This window comes from Bos taurus, chromosome 3 (genome assembly GCF_002263795.3).
Source record: "Bos taurus isolate L1 Dominette 01449 registration number 42190680 breed Hereford chromosome 3, ARS-UCD2.0, whole genome shotgun sequence".
Taxonomy (NCBI): Eukaryota; Metazoa; Chordata; class Mammalia; order Artiodactyla; family Bovidae; genus Bos; species Bos taurus.
The window spans coordinates 19,848,369-19,871,256 of record NC_037330.1 but is presented as its reverse complement, the minus strand read 5'-3'; the positions used below and the strand labels follow the sequence as shown (position 1 = coordinate 19,871,256).

The following is a 22,888-nucleotide window of genomic DNA, read 5'->3' as shown; positions in this document are numbered from 1 at the left end:
GAATTTATCCCACAAAACATTTCTACAAGTACCCAGAGAAATATGTACAAGGGTATCCAACGCAATGTTGGTGTAATAATAAGAAATTAGAAACAACCCTTATGCCCACTTCAGGTATTTCTGTAATGGAGTACTTGGGTGCTCAGTAGCCATTTAAAAAAATGAAGTGGATTTATATGTATTAAAATGGAAAGATGTTCAAGATTCATTGCTAAACGAAAAAGCACAAAATCATTATTTTGTAAATAATAATAAATTATGGTAAATAAAGAAATTTAACATACACATCCTATACAAGATTTTTTTATAGAACCAAATAAAACCTTAGAGGAACTATTGCTAAATTTTGCATGAAGTATATGTTCATGTGTAATATCTTCCCCGGTGGCTCAGAGTTAAAGAATCCACCTGCAAAGGGGGAGATGGAAGATCCCCTGGAGTGGGAAATGGCAACCTACTCTAGCATTCTTGCCTGGAAAACCCCATGGACAGAGGAGTCTGGCAGGCTACAGTCCATGGGGTCACAAAAGAGTCAGACACAACTTAGCAACAAAACAACAACATAATAATTAATGCTAAATGAAATAGTTTTTTACTTTTCTGATCCAAACATCCTAAGAAAATTCTTTTTGAAGAAAAGGGGAAGTTTTAGAGATTCACTGATCTTGTTGGCAATGAGTGAATGAGTTAAAGTCGCTCAGTTGTGTCTGACTCTTTGCAATACCATGCATTGTAGTCCACCAGGCTCCTCTGTCCATGGAGTTTTCCAGGCAAGAATGCTGGACTGGTTTGCCATTCCCTTCTCCAAGGAATCTTCCCAACCCCAGGGATCTGACCCAGGTCTCCTGCATTGTAGGCAGATTCTTTACCATCTGAGCCACCAGGGACGCCCAATCTTGTTGGCAAGTAATTCTCAAACTTGAGCATACATCACAGTCACCTAGAAAAGCTGGTTAAGACATAGGTGCCAGGACTTCCCCAGTGGTCCAGTGGTTAAGAATCTGCCTTGCAATGCAAGGGATGTGAGTTCAGTCCCTGGTCAGGGAACTAAGATCTTACATACCTTGGAGGCAACTAAGCCTGCGTGCTGCGACTAAGAACCGAAGCAACCAAATAAATAAATATTAAAAATAAAAAAGTGCCTACACCTCCAAAGTTCCTGATTTATTAAGGCTGGAATGGGGATTCAAGAATTGGCATTTCTAACAATGTATTGGCTGATGTACTAACACAGAGAATCATTGCACAGACCAAAAAAGCTGGCTATTGACTCAGCCTCTACCACCCATAAGAACTGAGTTAGCCAATACTACTTGAGCTATTAACCTTGGCTGCCTCAGCCCTAGCAGAGTAGTGGAAATATACTTCTACTGATCTAGGCTCCAATTTAACCTAGTGGGATCATTTTCTCACTCACTATGGGAGTGTCTGAAACTTGATCCTCTTTTAGTTGAACTATTCATGAAGCTTCTGAGTTCAGTGTGGGAGTGGGGAAGGGGAGAGAGCCACAACTACTCTCCTTCTAGGGGCTGATGAAAAGAGGAGAGGCTGCCAAGAGATGTGTTTGAGTAGGAGGAGACTGCCCTGCCAACATCCAGCCTTGGATATCACTCTCTCAAAAGGTAAATAAATACCCATATGGCCCTTCCTGGTAAAGTTTTTATGGGAATAATTCCAACAATTCTTCTGAGTTTAATAACACTTTTCTACAAGCTTGGGGAATCCTGGGGAAATAAAGAGCTTTTTTTTCCATTAGTGCTTCTTTTGAAAAGTGAAACATATCTTAAAGGGGATATCTTGGGGATAGTCTTATTTTTGGGGGGGTCCTCTATTAGTCCTATTAACTAGAGGATGTCTTTGATTTTAGAGATTATAGTAAGAAAGTTTCCTTATTGTATTTCTTCACAATCACCTTTCCTTTCAGACTAAACTTACGGCCAGGAAAAAAATCTGGGTCTTTTTACGTTTAGTTGTTGTTTTTTTGTTTTTTTGTTTTAAGAAACATGTGGCACTACAGATGGGAAAAATTAAGTGACTTGAGAAGAGAACACAAGAGAAGGAAATGGTGATTGATCTTTCTGGAAAGTGTTAAGTGAAAGAGGAACTGACATTGCTACAGATTTGTAAATAAGTACTGTTGTTCTGTTTCATACTTTAGCAGGACCTAATTTTACACAAGCCAGTAAATTCATGCCCTCTTTTTCCCTACTCTAGGGAGCAGAGCTACTATTCAACTCAGACAAAACAAGAACCTTAAGAGCCACTGTAAAAGATTCTAGGGCAGGTCTTCTCTCTGGAAAACAGATTTTGAATTTTATCTGCCATTTATATTTGTCAAGAAAAGCTATCTTATCCAAGAGATTTCAGAAGAATGTATGCGGTGCTAAGTTGCTTCAGTCACGTCCATGGAGATTCTCCAGGCCAGAATACTGGAGTCGGTGGACATGCCCTCCTCCAGGGGATCTTCCCGACCCAGGAATGGAGCCCACATCTGTTATGTCTCCTGCATTGGCAGGCGGGTTCTTTACCACTAGCGCCACCTGGGAAGCCCTATGGAAACTAAAATTCTCCAATATATGTCTCCAATAATTTCTTGTGATTTTTTTTTTCCATTCTAAAAACTTTAAACCTAATTTTGTATTAAAAATCTTGTAGTGACTAAACAGGGCTTCCCAGGTGGCGCTAGTGGTAAAGAATCCACCTGCCAGTGCAAGAGATATAAGAGACGTTGGTTTCATGTGTTGGGAAGATCCCCTGGAGAAGAGAATGGCTACCCACTGCAGTATTCTTGCCTGGAGAACCCCATAGACAGAGGAGCCTGGTAGGCTACAGTCCAGGGTCGCAAAGAATTGAACACGATTGCACCCCACTCCAGTACTCTTGCCGGGAAAATCCCATGGATGGAGGAGCCTGGTAGGCTGCAGTCCATGGGGTCGCTAGGAGTTGAACATGACTGAGCAACTTCACTTTCACTTTTCACTTTCATGCATTGGAGAAAGAAATGGCGGCCCACTCCAGTATTCTTGCCTGGAGAATCCCAGGAATGGGGGAGCCTGGTGGGCTGTCGTCTATGGGATCGCACAGAGTCAGACACGACTGAAGTGACTTAGCAGTAGCAGCAGCAGAAGCAACTTAACACAGGCGGCACCAGTGGCTAAACAACCACATTCTTTTCTTAACGACAGATCTCCAATTTGTATAAACTTCAAGCCCTATAAAACCTGGATCAGATCCTTACATCTAAAAATAAGAGCCAAGAATCAAAACATTATCATCCTATTTCTTTTCTCTTTTCAACAAGAATGTATTTTACTTTTTTTTTGTCTTCACTGGGTCTTCACCGCTGCTCATGGGCTTTCTCCAGTTGTGGTATGCCAGCTTCTCACTGGGACGGCTTCTCTTGTTGCCAAGCTCAGGTTCTAGGGCACAGGAGCTTCGGTAGTTGTGGTGTCGAACTTAGTCGCCCCTCGACGGGTAATCTTTCCAGACCAGGTATTGAACCTGTGTCCCATGTGTTGGCAGACAGATTCTCAACCACTGGACCACCAGGGAAGTCCCTATTTTACTTTGTAAGGGAGAGAGAGGAAAGATATAAGCCTAATAGAAGCAAAATCCACTTATTGGAATATGGCAGCTATGAGTGAGAAATTTGAAGAGACCTTCGATTCAAAGTTCAGGAATTCAGATTTAATTAGTGGAGAAGGAGAATCCAAGATAATGTTTTCTAATTTCCAAATATTGAAGATTTTCCATCTCTTTGAAGCACACAAGGTTGTTTGCAAACTGTCCTCTGCCTGGAATTCTCTCATGTCTTGTAACTATTACAAGTTCTACTTGTAACTATTCCATCTACTGTTCCTTGACCTCTTTCCTCCACCATAAATGCTGCTGCTGCTGCTGCTAAGTCACTTCAGTCGTGTCCGACTCTGTGTGACCCCATAGACGGCAGCCCACCAGGCTCCCCCGTCCCTGGGATTCTCTAGGCAAGAACACTGGAGTGGGTTGCCATTTCCTTCTCCAATGCATGAAAGTGAAAAGTGAAAGTGAAGCCGCTCAGTCGTGTCCGACCCTCATCGACCCCATGGACTGCAGCCTTCCAGGCTCCTCTGTCCATGGGATTTTCCAGGCAAGAGTACTGGAGTGGGGTGCCATTGCCTTCTCCGCTAACATTCCCTTGTTTCTAATTCTCCTTCGACCATCTCATCTACTCCTATAATTTCAACTGTCCTATCCTTGGGTGACTCTTAACTCAAAAGATCTTGCTCTTCTTTACCCTTGAACTTCAGTCCCACATTTCTGCTTCCTGAGCATGCCACACCAGTACCTTTAAATTCACCCTACCCCCAGGGGCTTTGCAAGAATGACTGGAAGGCTAATGCAACAAGGTTACTTTTAAAGGTTCCTTCCAACTGTGAGATTCTACAACTTTATACCTTTCATTATTATGTATTGTGATCTCCACCATACTGAAATAAACAGTAGTTCCACAAAAATTCCCATGTTTCCTTGTCTCTATCACGGTTCCTTCACTGGGAGTGTACCTTCCTTACTCCAAATTGAGCCTGGTCATCACTTGTAGAAAGATTTCTATGACTAATCTTACCCTAGCTGAGTTTGTTAACCAGATGAGTGTCATACTATCCATTCTCTTCACCCGAGAGATGCAGAGTGTTCCTTCTGACACTGGAGTCTCCATGTTAACAAATATTTCCTTGTAGGCGTGGTGTGTGCATGCCAAGTCGCTTCAGTCATGTCCGACTCTTTGCAACCCCATGGACTGTAGCCTGCCAGGCTTCTCTGTCCATTCTTGCCTGGAACTTCCCAGGCAAGAATAATGGAGTGGGTTGCCATTCCCTTCTCCAGGGGTCTTCCCAAGCCAGGGATCAAACCCATGTTTCTTATGTCTCCTGCATTGGCAGACGGATTCTTTACCATTAGTGCCACCTGGGTGTGGGCACTATGCTAATAAATGCTGTGAGAAATCACACACAAAAAACAAAACTTTCAGATTTTTGCCCTCTAGAAGTTCATGTTAATGAAAGACTTTAGATTAATTGCTCTCATGCACCCTCCATCTTCCTGCCAGTCTAATATTTCTACTGCTACTGCTAAGTCACTTCAGTCGTGTCCGACTCTGTGCGACCCCATAGACGGCAGCCCACCAGGCTCCCCAACCATCAAATGGTGTAATTTCCATGCTTAAAAGCTTTTTGATGACTCCCCACTGATTGAAAAGCTGAATCCAAAACTTTAATGTGTCATACAAGGGCCCAGGTGAACTTGCCTAGGCTGCTTACTCAGTGGGAGAATATATCTCAAGCACTTACTGAACATTTACCGTTTCTCAAACATACTATGCTGTCCTCTCTTCTCCTTTCCTGCTTCTCCCCTTCCCCACCTTTATCAGCTTGAAAAGTGTGAGTTGCTCAGCTTTGTCCGACTCTCTGTGACCCCATGATCCCATGGACTATAGTCCATCAGGCTCCTCTGTCCTTGGGATTTCCCAGGCAAGAATACTGGTGCAGGTTGCCATTACCCATTCCAAGGGATCTTCCTGACCCACGAATCAAACCTGCATTTCCTTCATTACAGTCAGATTCTTTACTGTCTGAGCCACCAGGAGCTACTCATTCTCAGGCCTCAATTCAATTCAGGTATTTGTCTCTTCAGTGAAATTTTCCTGACTCTTCCCTTTGGGTTCTTTTATCAGCAGATAACTTTGGAATGATTTCTTTACATTCAGGAAGTATATATTTTTGTATATATTTCTCTTTAACTTTATAAAATGGAGATGGTTTATACAGTATATAAAATCATAGCTAGGAATCTGTGATAAGGAGAACAAATGATAGGAAAGACACAAGTCTCTTGAAATGCAATTGAGAGGAGAAGTTGGAAAATTAATAAACTATCCAGACTGTAAGGGGTCTAGTGAGATATTTAAGTACCAGAGTAAAATAATATGGATTTTTTGAGAGAATATGGCCTTTTTGATGAATAAAGACAAGGTATATGCCTCCATATATAATGAGGCATTAAAGAAATATATCTAGAAAATGACATCTGAGGTATATACAAGTGGATAAAGACACTGGCAAGGTACTAAAAATACATTGAAATTGGTTTTCTCACTACAATTTAATTATCAGCAAGTACATATTAAATAGCTGGTAAATGCCAGGACACATTTCCCATTCCAGTTACAAAAATTCAAGAGAAGAGCTTTGGCCCAGCCGGGATGCTTACCCCGGACCACTGAACTGAGGCAGCCAGCACGGTGGGGCCGTGTCAGAACACGGTAGCTCCCCTAACAGCCATATGAGTGGACAGGAGGGGAAGTGTCAGGCAGACAATTTCAGAGAGACCTGCTACTTTTTGTTCTGGTGTTTATCCTTTCGTACCTGTGTCACAGTTGTATGGATATGTCTTATCTCCCATATCAGACTGTAAGTTTTCTAAAGACAGAAATCAGGCCTTTTTATATCTTTTTATGCCCACGGGTCCTAGTTTTTGTGCTTTATTTGTTAAATAGTAAATGATGCGTTGAAGTTAAATTGAAAGCTAATAGAGTTTGTATGATAATAGGGAGGGACCTGTTTGTAATCTCTAGTTCCCAAAGCACACAAGTCTGTAAATAAAATAAAGTAACAAGAGCAATGATAAAGAAGTTCTTGACTCTCCCATATCCTTGGACTGACATTTGAGTGAGCTCAGTGTCAAAAAACACTGTCTCTTAGAGATTGTATGGTCAGAATCTTACCTCTTCTCTGACTCTAGCTAAACTCAGAACCTAGACTAGCTCTTCCCTTAGAATGAATTTTTCACCAGGAAAGTCTCAAGTTAAAAATAAACCAGGGGGCTGGAGGACATATTTCCAATCACCATAACGACTTGTTTTGACACTTAATTTCTGTGAAACACACAGCCTAAGCTTAAATTGGAATCCTTTCTTCAAGTCATATAATACACTGAAGATCTATTACATTCTTAGCACCAAATGAACTGTATATGACCCGGAGTAGTTAGCTGCCAGTGCTTTGAAGGGTGGACCTTCTCAGCCTCCTCCTTCTGTTGATGTTATACACTAGCAATACTGTGCAACTGTAATATGGGGAAAACTTGCTCTATAACTCCACTTAAGTGAAAAATTAAAACAGCAATGCCTTCCAGATACTCCATAGCAAGACAAAGGGTGCAAGAAATGAGGAACATAGTAAATCCAGGGAGGGTAATAAGAGTGAACACTTACATAGCAGTTGTTATGTGCCAGGCACTGTGCTATCTTCTACATATTTATTTAATCTTAGCATCTATATCATAGGGTTATTGTATTATTATCCCCATTTTACAGATGAAGAAACCAAGGTTCTGAAAATGTAAGTAACTTGCTTAGGATCACCAAGCTTTGTTAGAGCCAGGATCCAAATCCACATGGACTGACTGTAGAAACCATGTTCTCCACTACCACATTATAGTTCATGATCGCCATTGAATTGTTCTCACTGGGGGTTAACTTATCTAGAAGGAACACCCTTTGCCCTTCCAAAACCAAGAACTGTACGGACCATTAACAGTTTCTAATGAGCTCTCTCTAAACTGTTCTCTTTCTGGCTCTTCAGAGGACACCCTCACAAACCCAGAGTGATCTCTGGAGTCAATGAGTACTGGATCCCAAAGAACTTTTTGTTTCTTTTTTATTTATTTATTTATTTTTGTCTGTGCGGGGTCTCTGTTGTTGCATCTGAAGTGTGTCTAGTTGCGGTGAGCAGGGGCTAGTCTTCATTGCAGCGCACAGGCTTCTCGTTGCGGTGGCTTCTCTTGCGGAGTACAGGCTCCAGGTGCTGGGTTTCAGTAGCTGCAGCACGGGGGCTCAGTAGTTGTGGCTCATGGTCTTAGTTGCTCCACAGCATGTGGAATCTTCCAGACCAGAGATTGAACCCATGTCCCCTGCAGTGGCAGGCTGATTCTTAACCACTGTACCACCAGGAAAGTCCAGAACTTTTTGATTTCTGATAGCATATTTGCAGTGCAAGATAGTGAAACCAAATACTTTAACCCACCACTTCTCAAAAATGTTTAAAATACTTGATACATTGAAAAGAAGACACGTAATATATTTTAGTTATGAAATACAATAATAACTGAACCATCTCAATGCGTTTACCTGAGTGTTCTTTCCTTTAGATCATCTGCCTGCCTCCCTTCGAGAAGTAATCATTACCATGAATCTATATCACTCACTCCTTGGCTTTTTCCTTTTCTTTTTTTGGCCACATGCCCAGTAGGAGACAGTGAAAGCACTTAGTCCTAACCACTGGACTGCCAGGGAATTCCCTCCTTTGCTTTTTCAGAAGTAAATTTATCACATATGTGTGCATCCCTAAATAGTGTATTGTTATTGTAAAAAGTGCTTTGTTTGTTTTGAGATTTATAAAAATAATATAATAATGTATGCTGCTGCTGCTGCTAAGTGGCTTCAGTCGTGTCCGACTCTGTGTGACCCCATGGACGGCAGCCCACCAGGCTCCCCCATCCCTGGGATTCTCCAGGCAAGAACACTGGAGTGGGTTGCCATTTCCTCCTCCAGTGCATGAAAGTGAAAAGTGAAAGTGAAGTCGCTCAGTCATGTCTGACTCAGCGACCCCATGGACTGCAGCCTACCAGGCTCCTCTGTCCATGGGATTCTCCAGGCAAGAGTACTGGAGTGGGGTGCCATTGCCTTTACTAGATAATGCTAAATGATTTTCTACAGGGAATTTTTATCAATCTGTACTCTGATATTACTGATGGGGAGTGTATAAGAACTTTGAATAAGTTACATCCTTGCCAACATTTTGTATTATCAGACTTCTTAATGTCTACCAATCTAGTGAATAAAAAAATTATGTCAATGATTACTAGTGAAATTGAACACCTTTTCATGTACTTTTTACCCTTCATATTTCTTTTTTTTAATGCCAGTTCATGTCTTTTGCTAATTTTCCTCTTGAGTTATTTGTCCTTTATTTATTCAGTTGGAGGATTCAGTTTGCTAACTTGGATACTAACCCTTTTTTAGAAATATGTTTCTCCAAGTTTGTGGTGTGGTTTGTATTTTTACTTACTTTATGGTGTCTGAACTGATCAGGAGTTCTTAATTCTAAAGTTAAACTCATGCATCTTTTAAAATACATATTGTACCATTTGTGTCTTGTTTAAGAGATCTTTTCCTAACCTGAGGTCATAAAAACATTCTATATTTTCTTCTAAATTTTTTGTTGTTGTTGTTTTTAAGAACTCGTCTTACTTTTAGCTGCACTGAATCTCTGTTGCTGTGCTTGGACTTCCTCTAATTGCAGCAAGCAGGGATTACGGTCCAGTTGCAGTATGTGGGCTTCTCACTGCAGTGGTTTCTCTTGTTGCAGAGCACAGGCGCTACACACACAGGCTTCGGTAGCTGTGGCCCTTGAGTGTAGTTGCTCCACCACATGTAGAACCTTCCCAAACCAGGGATTGAACTCATGCCCCCTGCACTGGCTGACGGATTCTTATCCACTATACCACCAGGGAAGTCCTAAAGGTTTTAAAGTTTGCTCTTCACATCTGGCTCAGAGGATAAAGCATCTGCCTGCCATGCAGGAGACCCGGGTTCGATCCCTGGGTTGGGAAGATCCCCTGGAGAAAGAAATGGCAACCCACTCCAGTATTCTTGCCTGGAGAATCCCATGGACAGAGGAGCCTGGCGGGCTACAGTCCACGGGGTCACAAAGAGTCTGTGGGGTTTTTTTTAATGGATATCTTATTTTCCTGTATCCATTATTAAACAGGCCATTCTTTTTCTGTTGACAGTGCGCATTCCACTATAAGTCAAGTATCCCTAAATGTGCAGTTCATTTCTGGGCTTTCTAGTCTCTTCAAATGGTCTATTATCTACACCTGCACATATATCCCACTGTCAAAAATACTATAGCTCTGTAATAAACCTTAATAACTGATATGGGAAATCTCTCCACCATATTCTCTCTCTTCAGAATGCCTTTTTAATTCTTGTACCTGTGAGCTCCCATGTACACTTAAGAAAAACAGTTTGTCAGTTTTCTCAAAAACCTTGATGGAATTTTGTTGGAGTTATATGGCCTCTATAAGTAAATTTGAGGAGAATTAACAACTTAATCATGTGGAATTCATACATATCGTGTATCTCTCCATTCACTTTGTTCAGTCACTGTGTTGTGTCCGACTCTGCAGCCCCAAGAACTGCAGCATGCCAGACTTCCCCGTCCCTCACTATCTCCCTGAGTTTTCGAAAACCCATGTGTCCATTGAGTCAGTGATGCCATCCAACCATCTTATCCCGTCGCCTTCTTCTCTTGCCTTCAATCTTTCCCAACATCAGGGTCTTTTCCAGTGAATTGGCTCTTCGCATCAGGTGGCCAAAGTATTGGAGCTTCAGCTTCAGCATCAGTCCTTCCAGTGAATATTCAGGGTTGATATCCTTTAAGATTGACTGGTTTGATTTCCTTGCAGTCGAAGGGACTCTTAAAAGTCTTCTCCAACACCACAGTTCGAAATCATCAATTCTTTGGTGCTCAGCCTTCTTTATGGTCCAATTCTCACATCCATACATGACTAGTGGAAAAAACATACCTTTAACTATATGAAGCTTTGTCAGGAAAGTGTTGTCTAAGATTTTTACTATGCTGTCTAAGTTTGTTATATTCTTATGCCACTGCAAATAATGCCCCCCCTTTTTTTTTGGTGGCGCCACACGGCTTGCAGGATCTTACTCCCCTGACCAGTGATTGAACCAGGACCACAGCAGGGAAAGCTCTGAGTCTTAACTACTGGACCACCAAGGAGTTCCCAATGACCCTTTTAAAATTAAATGGTCTTTTAAAAATTACACTTGCTTATTGTTTGTTACTGGCATTTACATATGTAACTAACTTGTGTATCTCATCCAAACACCTTGCTAAACTACTTATGTCTCATATTTTCTGTAGACTATTCTATAGGAAATAATATCAGTGAATAATGAACATTTTTGTTTCTTCTTTTTAAATCCTTGTTTTTTTCTTTCTTTATCTTATTTTACTGCACTGATTAGAACCTCCAGAATGATGTTGAATAAATTGAAGGTAATGAACCTCTTTGTCTTGTTCCTGATTTTAAGAGGAATATCTTTCAACTTTTCACCATTATCTGGATGTTTGCTCTATATTTTTTTGTTATACCCTTAATTGGGTTAAAAGTATTTTTTTCTACCCCTATTTTGCTAAAAATATTAATGTAGGTTTTTTTTAGTATTGAAATTTATCAAATGCTTTTTCTGCAACAACTGTGGTATTCATATGGCTTATATACATAGCATGCTTCTACTTCTGGGATAAACTCAGCTTGGTATCTATATACATCAAGGCTTATTTGCAGAGACCAGAAACCATTCTAGCTATTTTCAGCAGAAAGGAATTTAATAAATGGAATTAGAATGTTTTTAGTTTCACATGTCAAACCCAACTCAAATGAGATTGAAAAGTATATGGAAAAGTACAAATTTGCTAAGTGTTGGACGCATGTTCTATGAATCAAGGTTGTTCACCATATCAAGCAAATATTCTGTATTTCACCGATTTCTGTCTAGCTGACCTATCAATAATTGAGAATATTTTGATTATCCACTATAATGGCAATTTTTATCAATTTCTCCCTGTAGTCTTATTGTTTATTTATCCTGAGACTATTTTATTAGGTACATACAATTTAGAACTGTTACATCTTCCTACTGAGTTTCACACTTCATTATAATCTGTTAGTCCTCTGTATCCCTAATAATGCTTCTGGTCTTAAGGTCTATTTTGTCTGATATTAATACAGCATCTCAGTTTTGTTTTGGTGAGTATTTACCTCGTACACCTTTTACTTCCAATCTTTCCATGCCTTTAAATTTTAGGTGAATCTCTTAGGAACAGCATATAGATGGATTGGGACCAAGACCAAAAAACAGATGTTCGGCATTTTGTGTCTGCTCAACTTCCAAAACTCCTTATTTGAGAGAAATGCTCCTTTATGTGAGTCTATGAGAGACAGAACTTCATTTTCACTACAGCGCCTAGAGATAATGAATATTGCCTCTCCTATCCCCGGGGTGGCTAAGGTGCTGGTGCGTGACTCAGCCTTGACCAGTCGGATGCTCCAGCCAGGGTCTGGAATATCAAGTGACACAAAGATGACACAATTGATAATTCAGGCATGGCAGGGCCAGCAGTGTCCAATGACAGTAGCAGCAGTCCTCAGCAACAGCAGTGTCCGGGGGTGGTGGCTAGTGTCCAGCGCCGACAGCGCCTTAACCAGACTTTTCCTGTGCTGACCTGGGTTATGATTCCCAGGGCCTGGCCTCCCTTGGTTTCTCCCTGTTTTCTGGGACCAAGTCTCCTTCTCCTTGATTCTGGAAGTCACCTGGTCTCTTTATAATAAATACCTTTTGTGCTTAAGTAAGTGAAAGTCGGTCAGTCCTGTCGGACACTTTGTGACCCCATGGACTGCAGCCCACAAGGCTCCTCTGTTCATGGGATTCTCCAGGCAACAATACAAGAGTGGGTTGCCATTTCCTTCTCCAGGGGATCGTCTCGACCCAGGGATTGAACCCGGGTATCCTGCATTCCAGGCAGATTCTTTACCATCTCAGCCACCAGGGAAGCTCTTGCTTAAGTAAAGGAGGCCCTGTTTTCATTACTTGCAAAGAAGAATCCTGACTGATACAAAATTGTTCTTTCTCCCTCTGGAATTGAGGAGGAGGTAATATGAAGAAGAAATATGTGAAGTCTGGATTTTCTGTAGCCATTCTTGCTACCATAGGGAAGCTGGTCCGGGTATAAAATTAACATAGAAGAAAGGATGAAAGTGAAAGTGAAAGTCGCTCAGTTGTGTCCCAACTCTTTGCAACCCCGTGGACTATATAGTCCATGGAATTCTCCAGGCCAGAATACTGGAGTGGGTACCTGTTCCCTTCTCCAGGGGATCTTTCCAACCCAGGGATCAAACCCAGGTCTCCTGCACTGCAGGCGGATTCTTTACCAGCTGAGCCACCAGGGAACCCCAATGTAGAAGAAAGGTAGATACATAAAGGCAAAACCATGAAAACACCTCGACTCTCTGGATCAAGCCCTACTTAAAGTTATCCTTACTCTGGACTTTAGTCTCATAAGTCAATAAATTTCATGTATTGTTTAATCTCACTTAAGTGGACTTTTCTGTCACTTGCAACCCAACACATCCTACCTGATACCTTTCTATTCTGCCTTTGAAAAGGAATCCCTTGTTTGATTCTTCATTAGGCTTTTAGCTGCTATTCTACTTCTTTCTTTCCTAGTTGAGCTCCTCATAAATGATTTAAAATCTTGGTGTCTTCATTTCCTCACTGCCTTTTGTTGTTTAATCCACAAAAGTCTGGACTCCTTCTTTATCACTCTGCTACCACTATTCTTTTAGATCAGCAACAGTCTTCTTCTTTCAATGCCACATTCTCAAAGTCATTCATTCATTCAACCAACATTTTTACATGCTCACTTTTGCAAAGTATAGTACTATATCATTCATTGGACAGATACTTGTTGAACATCTAATATATCCCAGACTTTTAGGATAAAAACAAATTATATAGGGCCCTTAGTCTCATGTAGAATTACTATTTTATCAGAAAAGACAGAAATTAAAGTAATTGAAATAAACTATAGTGAATGTTACTAGAATATCTCCCTAGGAAATTGACATTTAAGCTAAGGCCTAAAAGTTGAACATAGAAGGATGGGAGTAATACAAAGATAATGTTAATGGAAAAGGCCTGGAGGCAAAGGCTGCTGCTACTGTTGCTAAGTCACTTCAGTCGTGTCCGACTCTGTGCGACCCCATAGACGGCAGCCCACCAGGCTCCCCCGTCCCTGGGATTCTCTAGGCAAGAACACTGGAGTGGGTTGCCATTTCCTTCTCCAATGCATGAAAGTGAAAAGTGAAAGTGAAGTCGCTCAGTCGTGTCCGACTCTTAGCGAGCCCATGGACTCGCAGCCTACCAGGCTCCTCCACCCATGGGATTTTCCAGGCAAGAGTACTGGAGTTGGGTGCCATTGCCCTCTCCGAGGGAGGCAAAGGAGGATCATGCAAAACTCATAGAGCTGTGACAAGTCCAGCATTGCTGGGTAAAAATGTACAAGGAAGAGTGGCAAGAAACAAGGTGAGACCAAATCGTGGACAGCCTTGGTAACCCACTGAAGACAGTAGGCAGATGCTGTAATATTTTAATCAGAAGACTGATTGAATTACATTTATTAAAGATTGCTTTGCGGTTTGGGGAGGAGACTAAGAATGTTTTCGGAAAATCAGAAAATATTTGCAGGTGTTTGCCATTTGATGGCCTAGAGCACAATGGTGGCCACAGGGGTAAAGAAAAGGGAATGGATTTGAGACATACTTTGGAAGTAGCCCCAAAAGGATATTAACAGAGGTAGAGTGATATGTGCTAATTCGCTTCAGTCGTGTCCAACTCTTTGCAACCCATGGACTGTAGCCTGCCAGGCTCCTCTGTCCAGGCAAGAATACTAGAGTGGGTTGCCATGCCCTCCTCCAGGGGATCTTCCTGACCCAGGGATCAAACCCAAGACTCTTACGTAGCCTGTACCACTAGCACCACCTAGTGATAAGCCACTGAAATGTGGAACACAAAAATACAAGTGTCCTTGCTCTGAAAGAGCACTGTAGAAAGGATGACGCATAAAGAATGCAATACATATAAGTGAGATATAGATCTTAAAATGGTACAAATATCTACCAATTTTCCCACATTTTCCAGCTACCAGATTAGTTTTTCTCTCGTCATCGGGGACGACAGAGGACGAGATAGTTGGATGGCATCACTGGCTCAATGGACATGAGTTTGAGCAGGCTCCAGGAGATGGCAAAGGACAGGGAAGACTGGCGTGCTGCAGCCCATGGGGTTGCAAAGAGTCAGACACGACTGAGCGACTGAACAACAACCTTACAATTCTCTGCCAACGGACAACTCTGCCCATTAGGAACACAATTCTTGATGCTATTTCATGGAGCAATTCAGCTTCTCACCATGTCAACTAATTTATTTTTAATTTTTAAAATTTATTGATTTTTGGCTGTGCTGGGTCGTCATTGCTTTCACAGGCTAGTTGCAGGGAGAAGGAGCTACGCTCTTCATCGCAGTGTGCAGGCTTCTCCTGACAGTGGCTCCTCTTGTTGCAGAGCACGGGCTGTAAGATACTTGTGCTTCAGTAGTTGTGGCTCAGTACTGGCAGCTCATGGGCTCTAGAACCAGGGTTCAGTAGTTGTGGCATATGAATGCAGTTGCTCCAGGGCATGGTGGAATCTTCCCACACCAAGGATTAAACCCACATTTTCTGCATTTTCAGGCAGACTCTTGTCTATGGCACCACCAGGGAAGTCCCCAGCTAATCTTTTACAAAACAATATTTTAGGACTTCCCTGGTGGTCCAGTAGTTAAGACTCCACACTTCTGCAGGGAGCACAGGTTTGATCCCTCGTTGGGAAACTAAAAGCTCACATGCTGTCTGGTGCAGTCAAAACAAAACAAAACAGTATTTTAGCTTTCTCTCGGAGAAGGCAATGGCACCCCACTCCAGTACTCTTGCCTGGAAAATCCCATGGATAGAGGAGCCTGGTGGGCTGCAGTCCACGGGGTCGCTAAGAGTCAGACATGACTGAGCGACTTCACTTTCACTTTTCACTTTCATGCATTGGAGAAGGAAATGGCAACCCACTCCAGTGTTCTTGCCTGGAGAATCCCAGGGACAGGGGAGCCTGGTGGGCTTCTGTCTATGGGGTCGCACAGAGTCGGACACGACTGAAGTGACTTAGCAGCAGCAGCAGCTTTTTCTACATCTCTCCAAGGACTTCCCAGGTGGTGTTAGTGGTAAAGGACCCACCTGCCAATGCAGGAAACATAGGAGACAACGGTTTGATCCCTGGGTCAGGAAGATCCCCTAGGAGAGAGCATGGCAACACACTCCAGTATTCTTGCCTGAAAAATCCCATGGACAGAAGAGCTTGTCGGGCTACAGCCCAAAGGGTCACAAAGAATCAGACAGAACTGAAGCGACTTAGCGCTCATGCTTGCTCCTTGGAAGAAAAGCTATGAAAAACCTAGACAGCTATTAAAAAACAGAGACATTACTTTGCCAACAAAGGTCCACATAGTCAAAGTTATGGCTTTTCAGTAGTCTTGTATGGATGTGAGAGTTGGACCATAAAGAAGGCTAAACGCCAAAGAATTGACGCTTTTGTGCTGTGGTGTTGGAGAAGACTCTTGAGAGTCCCTTGGACTGCAAGGAGATCAAACCAGTCCATCCTAAAGGAAATCAGCCCTGAATATTCATTGGAAGAAGGATTGATGCTAAAGCTGAAGCTCCGATACTTTGGCCACCTGATGCAATGAGCCAACTTAGAAAAGACCTTGATACTGGGAAAGACTGAAGGCAGGAGGAGAAGGGGAAGACAGAGGGCAAGATGTTTGGATGGCCTCACTGACTCAACGGACATGAGTTGGAGCAAGCTCTGGGAGATGGTGATGGACAGGGAAGCCTGGTGTGCTGAAGTCCAAGGGGCCACAAAGAGTTGGACACAACTAAGCAACTGAACAACAATAAGCACACAGGCACACCTCTCCTAAAGATCCAAACCATTTTTCAAAACAAATCTATTGGCATCGTTTTTTCTCTCTAGGCTTGAATGTTGTTTAGGGCCCTTTCTCTCCTTTTTCATGAGCTCCTCAGAAATTCTCTACTAGGGTTATCTAACTGTAGATCCCTTCAGGTCAATATTTCTACTCTGGTCATTCTAATGCTGAATCCAAGTTCACCTCCAGCCATTTTCTAAGATAATTTTATCCTAGCAGGAAGCCCTCTCGGCTTAGATTCTCTTTTTGTGACCCCCCGCTAAGGCTGGTCCCTATCTGTATCCATACCTAGTCCTCAAGAAAAAGAAAAAAATTCCCCTTGGGACTTCCCTGGTGGTCCAGTGGTAGGAACTTCAAGCTCCCAGTGCAGGGGGCCCAGGTTTGAACCCCAGGCAGAGAACTAGATCCCACATGCCACAACTAAGACCCAGCCAAATGAATAAATGATAAAAATATATATATTTTTAAAATCCCCCTCATTCAGTGCAATCTCAACTCTGCCTTCTTTTCTACTGCCACAGGCTGCTTTAGCCAATTTCTTTTCTTTCTTTTTTCAAATTTTATTTTATTACAGTTAGAACACTTAATGTGAAATCTACCTTCTTCACAAATTTTTAAGTGTACAATCAGTTCAGTTCAGTCACTCAGTTGTGTCCAACTCTTTGCAACCTCATGGACTGCAGCATGCCAGGCTTACCCGTCTATCACCAACACCTGGAGTTTACTCAAAGTCATGTCCATTGAGTTGGTGGTGCCATACAACCATCTCATCCTCTGTCGTCCCCTTCTCCTCCTGCCCTCAATCTTTCCAAGCATCAGGGTCTTTTCAAATGAGTAAGCTCTTCGAATCAGGTGGCCAAAGTATTGGAGCTTCAACTTTAGCATCAGTCCTTCCAATGACTATTCAGGACTGATCTCCTTTAGGATGGACTGGTTGGATCTCCTTGCTGTCCAAGGGACTCTCAAGAGTCTTCTCCAACACCACAGTTCAAAAGCATCAATTCTTCGGCGCTCAGCTTTCTTTATAGTCCAACTCTCACATCCATACATGATTACCAGAAAAACCATAGCTCTGACTAGACAGACCTTTGTTGGCAAAGTAATGTCTCTGCTTTTTAATATGCTGTCTAGGTTTGTCTTAACTTTTCTTCCAAGGAGTAAGCGTCTTTTAATTTCATGGCTGCAGTCACCATCCATTGATTTTGGACCCCCCCCCCAAATAAAGTCTGTCACTGTTTTCATTATTTCCCCTTCTATTTGCCATGAAGTGATGGGACCAGATGCTATGGTCTTAGTTTTCTGAATGTTGAGTTTAAGCCAACTTTTTCACTCTCCTCTTTCACTTTCATCAAGAAGCTCTTTAGTTCTTCACTTACTGCCATAAGGATGGTGTCATCTGCATATCTAAGTTATTGATATTTCTTCCAGCAATCTTGATTCCAGATTGTGCTTCATCCAGTCCAGCATTTCTCATGATGTACTCTGCATATAAGTTAAAGAAGCAGGGTGACAATATACAGCCTTGACATACTCCCTTTCCTGATTTGGAACCAGTCTCTTGTTCCATGTCCAGTTCTAACTCTTGCTTCTTGACCTGCATACAGATTTCTCAGGAGGCAGGTCAGGCGGTCTGGTATTCCCATCTCTTTAAGAAATTTTCCAGTTTGTTGTGATCCACACAATCAAAGGCTTTGGCATAGTCAATAAAGCAGAAGTAGATATTTTTCTAGAACTCTCTCGCTTTTTCAATGATCCAGTGGATGTTGGCAATTTGATCTCTGGTTCCTCTGCATTTTCAGCAGAGGAAATCCAGCTTGAACATCTGGAAGTTCACGGTTCACATACTGTTGAATCCTAGCTTGGAGAATTTTGAGCATTAATTTGCTAGCATGTGAGATGAGTACAATTTTGTGGTAGTTTGAGCATTCTTTGGCATTGCCAAAGAATTAAGTGTACAATAGATTATCATTAACTATACATACAACGTCATACAGAAGATATCTAGAGCTTATTCCTCTTACTTCACTGAAACCTTATGCCTGTTCTTTAGTAACTCCTCATGACTAATGATGTTGAGCATCTTTACATGTCTTATTGGCCATTTGTAAATCTTCCTTAGAGAAGTATCTATTCAGATCCTTTGTCTAATTTTTAATTGAGTTATTTGTCTTCCTATTATTTAGTTGTACAAATACTTTAGATATTCTAAATACAAGTCCATTATCAGATATAAGATTTTCAAAGATTTTTTCCCATTGTGTGGGTTTTTTTTTTACTTTCTTGATTGTGTCCTTTGAAGCTCAAGAGTTTTAAATTTGAAGAAGTCCAATTTATCTTTTTTTCTCTTACTGTTGTCATATCTTAAAATCCTTTACCAAATCCAATGCTATGAAAATTTATTCCTTTTCTCTGAATTTTACAGTTTTAGCTCTTACATTTGTGTCTTTGATCTGTTTTGAGTTAATATTTATATATGGGGTGAGGTAAGTGGCTAACTTCAATCTTTTGCATATGACTATCTAGTTTTCCAGGTTTCCCAGGTGGCTCAGTGGGTAAAGAATTCCCCTGCAATGCAGGAGACACAGAGGAGGTGGATTCAATCCCTGAGTCAGGAAGATCCTCTGGAGGAGGGCATGGCAACCCACTCCAGTATTTTGCCTGGAGAATCCCGTGGACAGAGGAGCCTGGCAGGTTACAATCCATAGGGTCACAAAGAGTCAGAGATGACTGAAGTGACTGAGCAAACATGGGCATCCAGTTTTCCAAGTACCATTTGTTTTCTTTCCTTATTGAATGGTGTTGACACTCTTCTCAAAAATCAGTTGACAATACATATATGTTTATTTCTGTACTTTCACTTCTATTCCATTGATGTGTATGTCTATTCTTATGCCAATACTACACTATTTTAATGACTGTAGCTTTATGGTGAGTTTTGAAGTTGAGAAGAGAGAGTCCTCTGACTTTCTTTTCAATATTGTTTTGATGGTGGACTTAATAACTTGATCGCTTCTGGGATGTACCTGATTTTTCATTAAGAGACAGGAATGACAGCACAAACATAGTGATTAGAAAAAATAAAACAAAAAAAAGAAAAAAGAAAACAATTATGTTTATACCTAGTAAGTTGACACCACAATAAATTAATTACAGTAAGTACTCAGAATTTGAAAAAATATTAGAGAGTGGTTTGCACTTAACACAGAATTGGGGTGTTCAAGACAATTGTACTGGGATTTAACAGAGCAAGGAAGCCCCAGTTGTTTTCTGAGTTACACATATTTTTCACGTCTTGCCTTGGAGTATTTCACCTACTTTTACATATGCTTATATCTTGAAGGTCACCTATACTAATGTTACCAGTGTCATGTGTGTGTGAATGTGTGTGTGTTTGTTGCTCAGTCATGTCTGACTCTTTGCGACACTATGGACTGTAGCTCTCCAGGCTCCTCTATCCTTGGAGTTCTCCCAGCAAGAATACTTGAGTGGGTAGATTCCCTGCTCCAGGGATGAAACCCAGCTCTCCCATATTGCAGGCAGATTCTTTACTGTCTGAGCCACCAGGGAAGGAAGCCCTATCAGTTTCATGAGTACCTCTTAAATAAATCTTGCTAAATGTTTTGGAAACACTCTTTGGTTTCAACATAACAGTGTTAAGAAAATACATACATAGAGGAGTGCGTTGGGTTGGGAGATTGGTATTGACACATATACACTATCATGTGCAAAATAGGTAGCTAGTGGAAACCTGCAGTGTAACATGGGGAACTCAGCATGGTGCTCTGTAATGACCTAGCGGGGTGGGCTGGGGGGTGGGGGGCGATGGAAGGGAGGTCCAAGAGGGAGGGGATACACAGTGCAATGCAGAGCTCAGTCCTGCCTTACTCTTCAAAACCCCATGGACTGTAGCCCACCAGGCTCCTCTGTCCGTGGAATTTTTCAGGCAAGAAATACTGGAGTGGGTTGACTGATTCACTTCATTGTACACAACATTATAAAGCAACTATTACCCCAAGCTACTAGCTCAGATGGTAAAGCATCTGACTGCAATGCAGGAGACCTGGGTTCAATCTCTGGGTCGGGAAGATCCCCTGGAGAAGGAAATGGCAACCCACTCCAGTATCCTTGCCTGGAAAATCCCATGGACAGAAAAGCCTGGCAGGCTGTACAGTCCATGGGGTCACAAAGAGTCAGACATGATTAAGCAACTAACACACACATACCCCAATTTTAAAAAATACATACATACAAATATAAGCCAATAAACTTGTTTTATCCTCTTTTGTCTAGGAATATGACAAATCTGAAGATACTCCTGAGGAAGTAGCTACAGTTGGATGAGGGTAAAGAGGTGTGTGTTCCCATGGATGACTCAAGCCTGCCCAGTGTTGATGTAGACAAAGGCTTTGCCATTGCCTTTGTTGTTCTCCTGTTTCTCTTCCTAATAGTGATGATTTTTCGGTGTGCCAAGTTGGTGAAGAATCCCTATGAGGCCAGCTCTACAGCTACGGAGCCATCTCTGAGCTGAAGTGTGAGAAAACCTGATAGACTTCCCTTCACAGGAGATTTGAAATCTCTTACACAGACATTTATGAAACAGACTGTTTATTACTCAACCTCCTATTTCTCAGCCTCCTCCGCCTTGCATTCCACAATAGGCACATGAGGGTGAGTTGAGAATAATAATAGGGATGAAACACAAGCTAGTCTGTATCATTCTATTCAGGGAAATCGCTACCAAAGCGGGGCAGAGACAGGTTGAACTTATCTTTTAAAAGAAAGCCATGAGGGCCTTCCCCCGTGGCTCAATGGTAGAGAATCAGCCTGCTAATGCAGAAGAGGTGGGTTTGACCCCTGTTCTGTGAAGATCCCACATGCTGTGGAGCAACTAAGCCCGAGCACCACAACTACTGAGCCTGTGCTCTCGAACCCAGGAACCACAAGTGTTGAAGCCTGGCCACCCTAGAGCCTGTCCTCCGCAGCAAGAGAAGCCACCACAAGAAACCTGCACACAGTAACTGGAGAGTAGCCCCCTCTAACTGCAACTAAAGAAAACCCCCCCCCAAAAAAAAAATAAAAAAAGAAAAACCCACACAGCAACAAAGACGCAGCACAGCCAAAAATAAATGAATAACTCAGTAAATAAAAATTTAAAAATAAGGCCATGGATTTCAATCCTCCATTATCTAATATTCTTAAGATAACTAGACAGTTGGCCATAATTTTATGAGGTAACGTAATATAATATCATGATGCTCGGTCAGGCGCATGTAAAACCTGATGCTTGGGAAGGTGCATCTAAGCCCTCCTAGAGGTGGTCTTAGGATGTCCCTTTAGTTATGCAAATATAAGGCCAGCAAGAACCAGTTATCCTATAATAAGAATCTAACAGGACTTTTTTAGTGTATGAAGCTTAATAAAAGCTGATGCCCTTCTCAAGTGGGCAGAGTTCTGTGGTAGAGGGGAACTAATGTGCCTTGGGTAATCCCTTAACTTCCCTCAGCCTACATTTCCTCACTTAGAAAATAACATCTAGTGGGTTGAAAAGGAACCCTCAAAATGATTTGTCCATGTCCTTATCCCTGAAATCTATGAACATGACCTTATTTGGAAAGATGGTCTTTGCAGATGTAAAGTTAAGGATTTCAAAATGAATTCAACCTGGATTAGTGGGGTAAGCCCTAAATCCCACGACAAATGTCTTTACGAAAGACAGAAGAGGAGACATACACACAGAGGGGAAAAGGTCATGTGAAAATGAAAGCAGAGACTGGAGTTATGCAACCACAGCTAAAGAATCCTTGCCTGGAACCATCAGAAGCTGGAAGAGGCAAGAAGTTTTCCCTCCAGAGCCTTTGGAGGGAGTGCAGCCATACCAACACCTTGATTTTGGACTTCTAGTCTTCAGGACTCTGAGAGAATAAATTTCTGTTGTTTTAAGCCACCCAGTTTGTGATAATTTGTTATGGCAGTCACAGGAAGCTAATACATAATACATGATGATAAGTGTCACAATCACCATCCTAGGGACTTTTTAAGAGAAAAGAGAAGGAAATCATAACTCCATTCTCCGAAGTCTGAAGTTATGGAAATTTGATAGAGTGAGCTACGCTAACTGGCAGGAAAGTCCATAAGAGAGTTCACTAGAGGGACTTCCCTGGGGGTCCGGTGGTTAGGAATCCGCCTTGCAAGGCA

At 41.9% G+C, this 22,888-nt stretch overlaps 1 protein-coding gene across 1 annotated transcript; it reads left to right on the top strand.

Moving 5' to 3' along the window:
• Window positions 1-1,495: 1,495 nt before the first annotated feature.
• On the top strand, window positions 1,496-21,752 carry CTXND2 (cortexin domain containing 2). The gene is made up of 2 exons (XM_059884995.1): window positions 1,496-1,622; window positions 20,984-21,752. Exon 2 carries the CDS (start codon window positions 21,057-21,059, stop codon window positions 21,219-21,221), a length of 165 nt encoding a protein of 54 aa, XP_059740978.1. The 5' UTR covers window positions 1,496-1,622; window positions 20,984-21,056; the 3' UTR covers window positions 21,222-21,752.
• The last annotated feature ends 1,136 nt before the right edge of the window (window positions 21,753-22,888 follow it).

Bases quoted from the DNA above. Each gene is read 5' to 3' on its own strand.
- CTXND2 (XM_059884995.1), top strand. From the start codon at position 21,057: ATGGATGACTCAAGCCTGCCCAGTGTTGATGTAGACAAAGGCTTTGCC.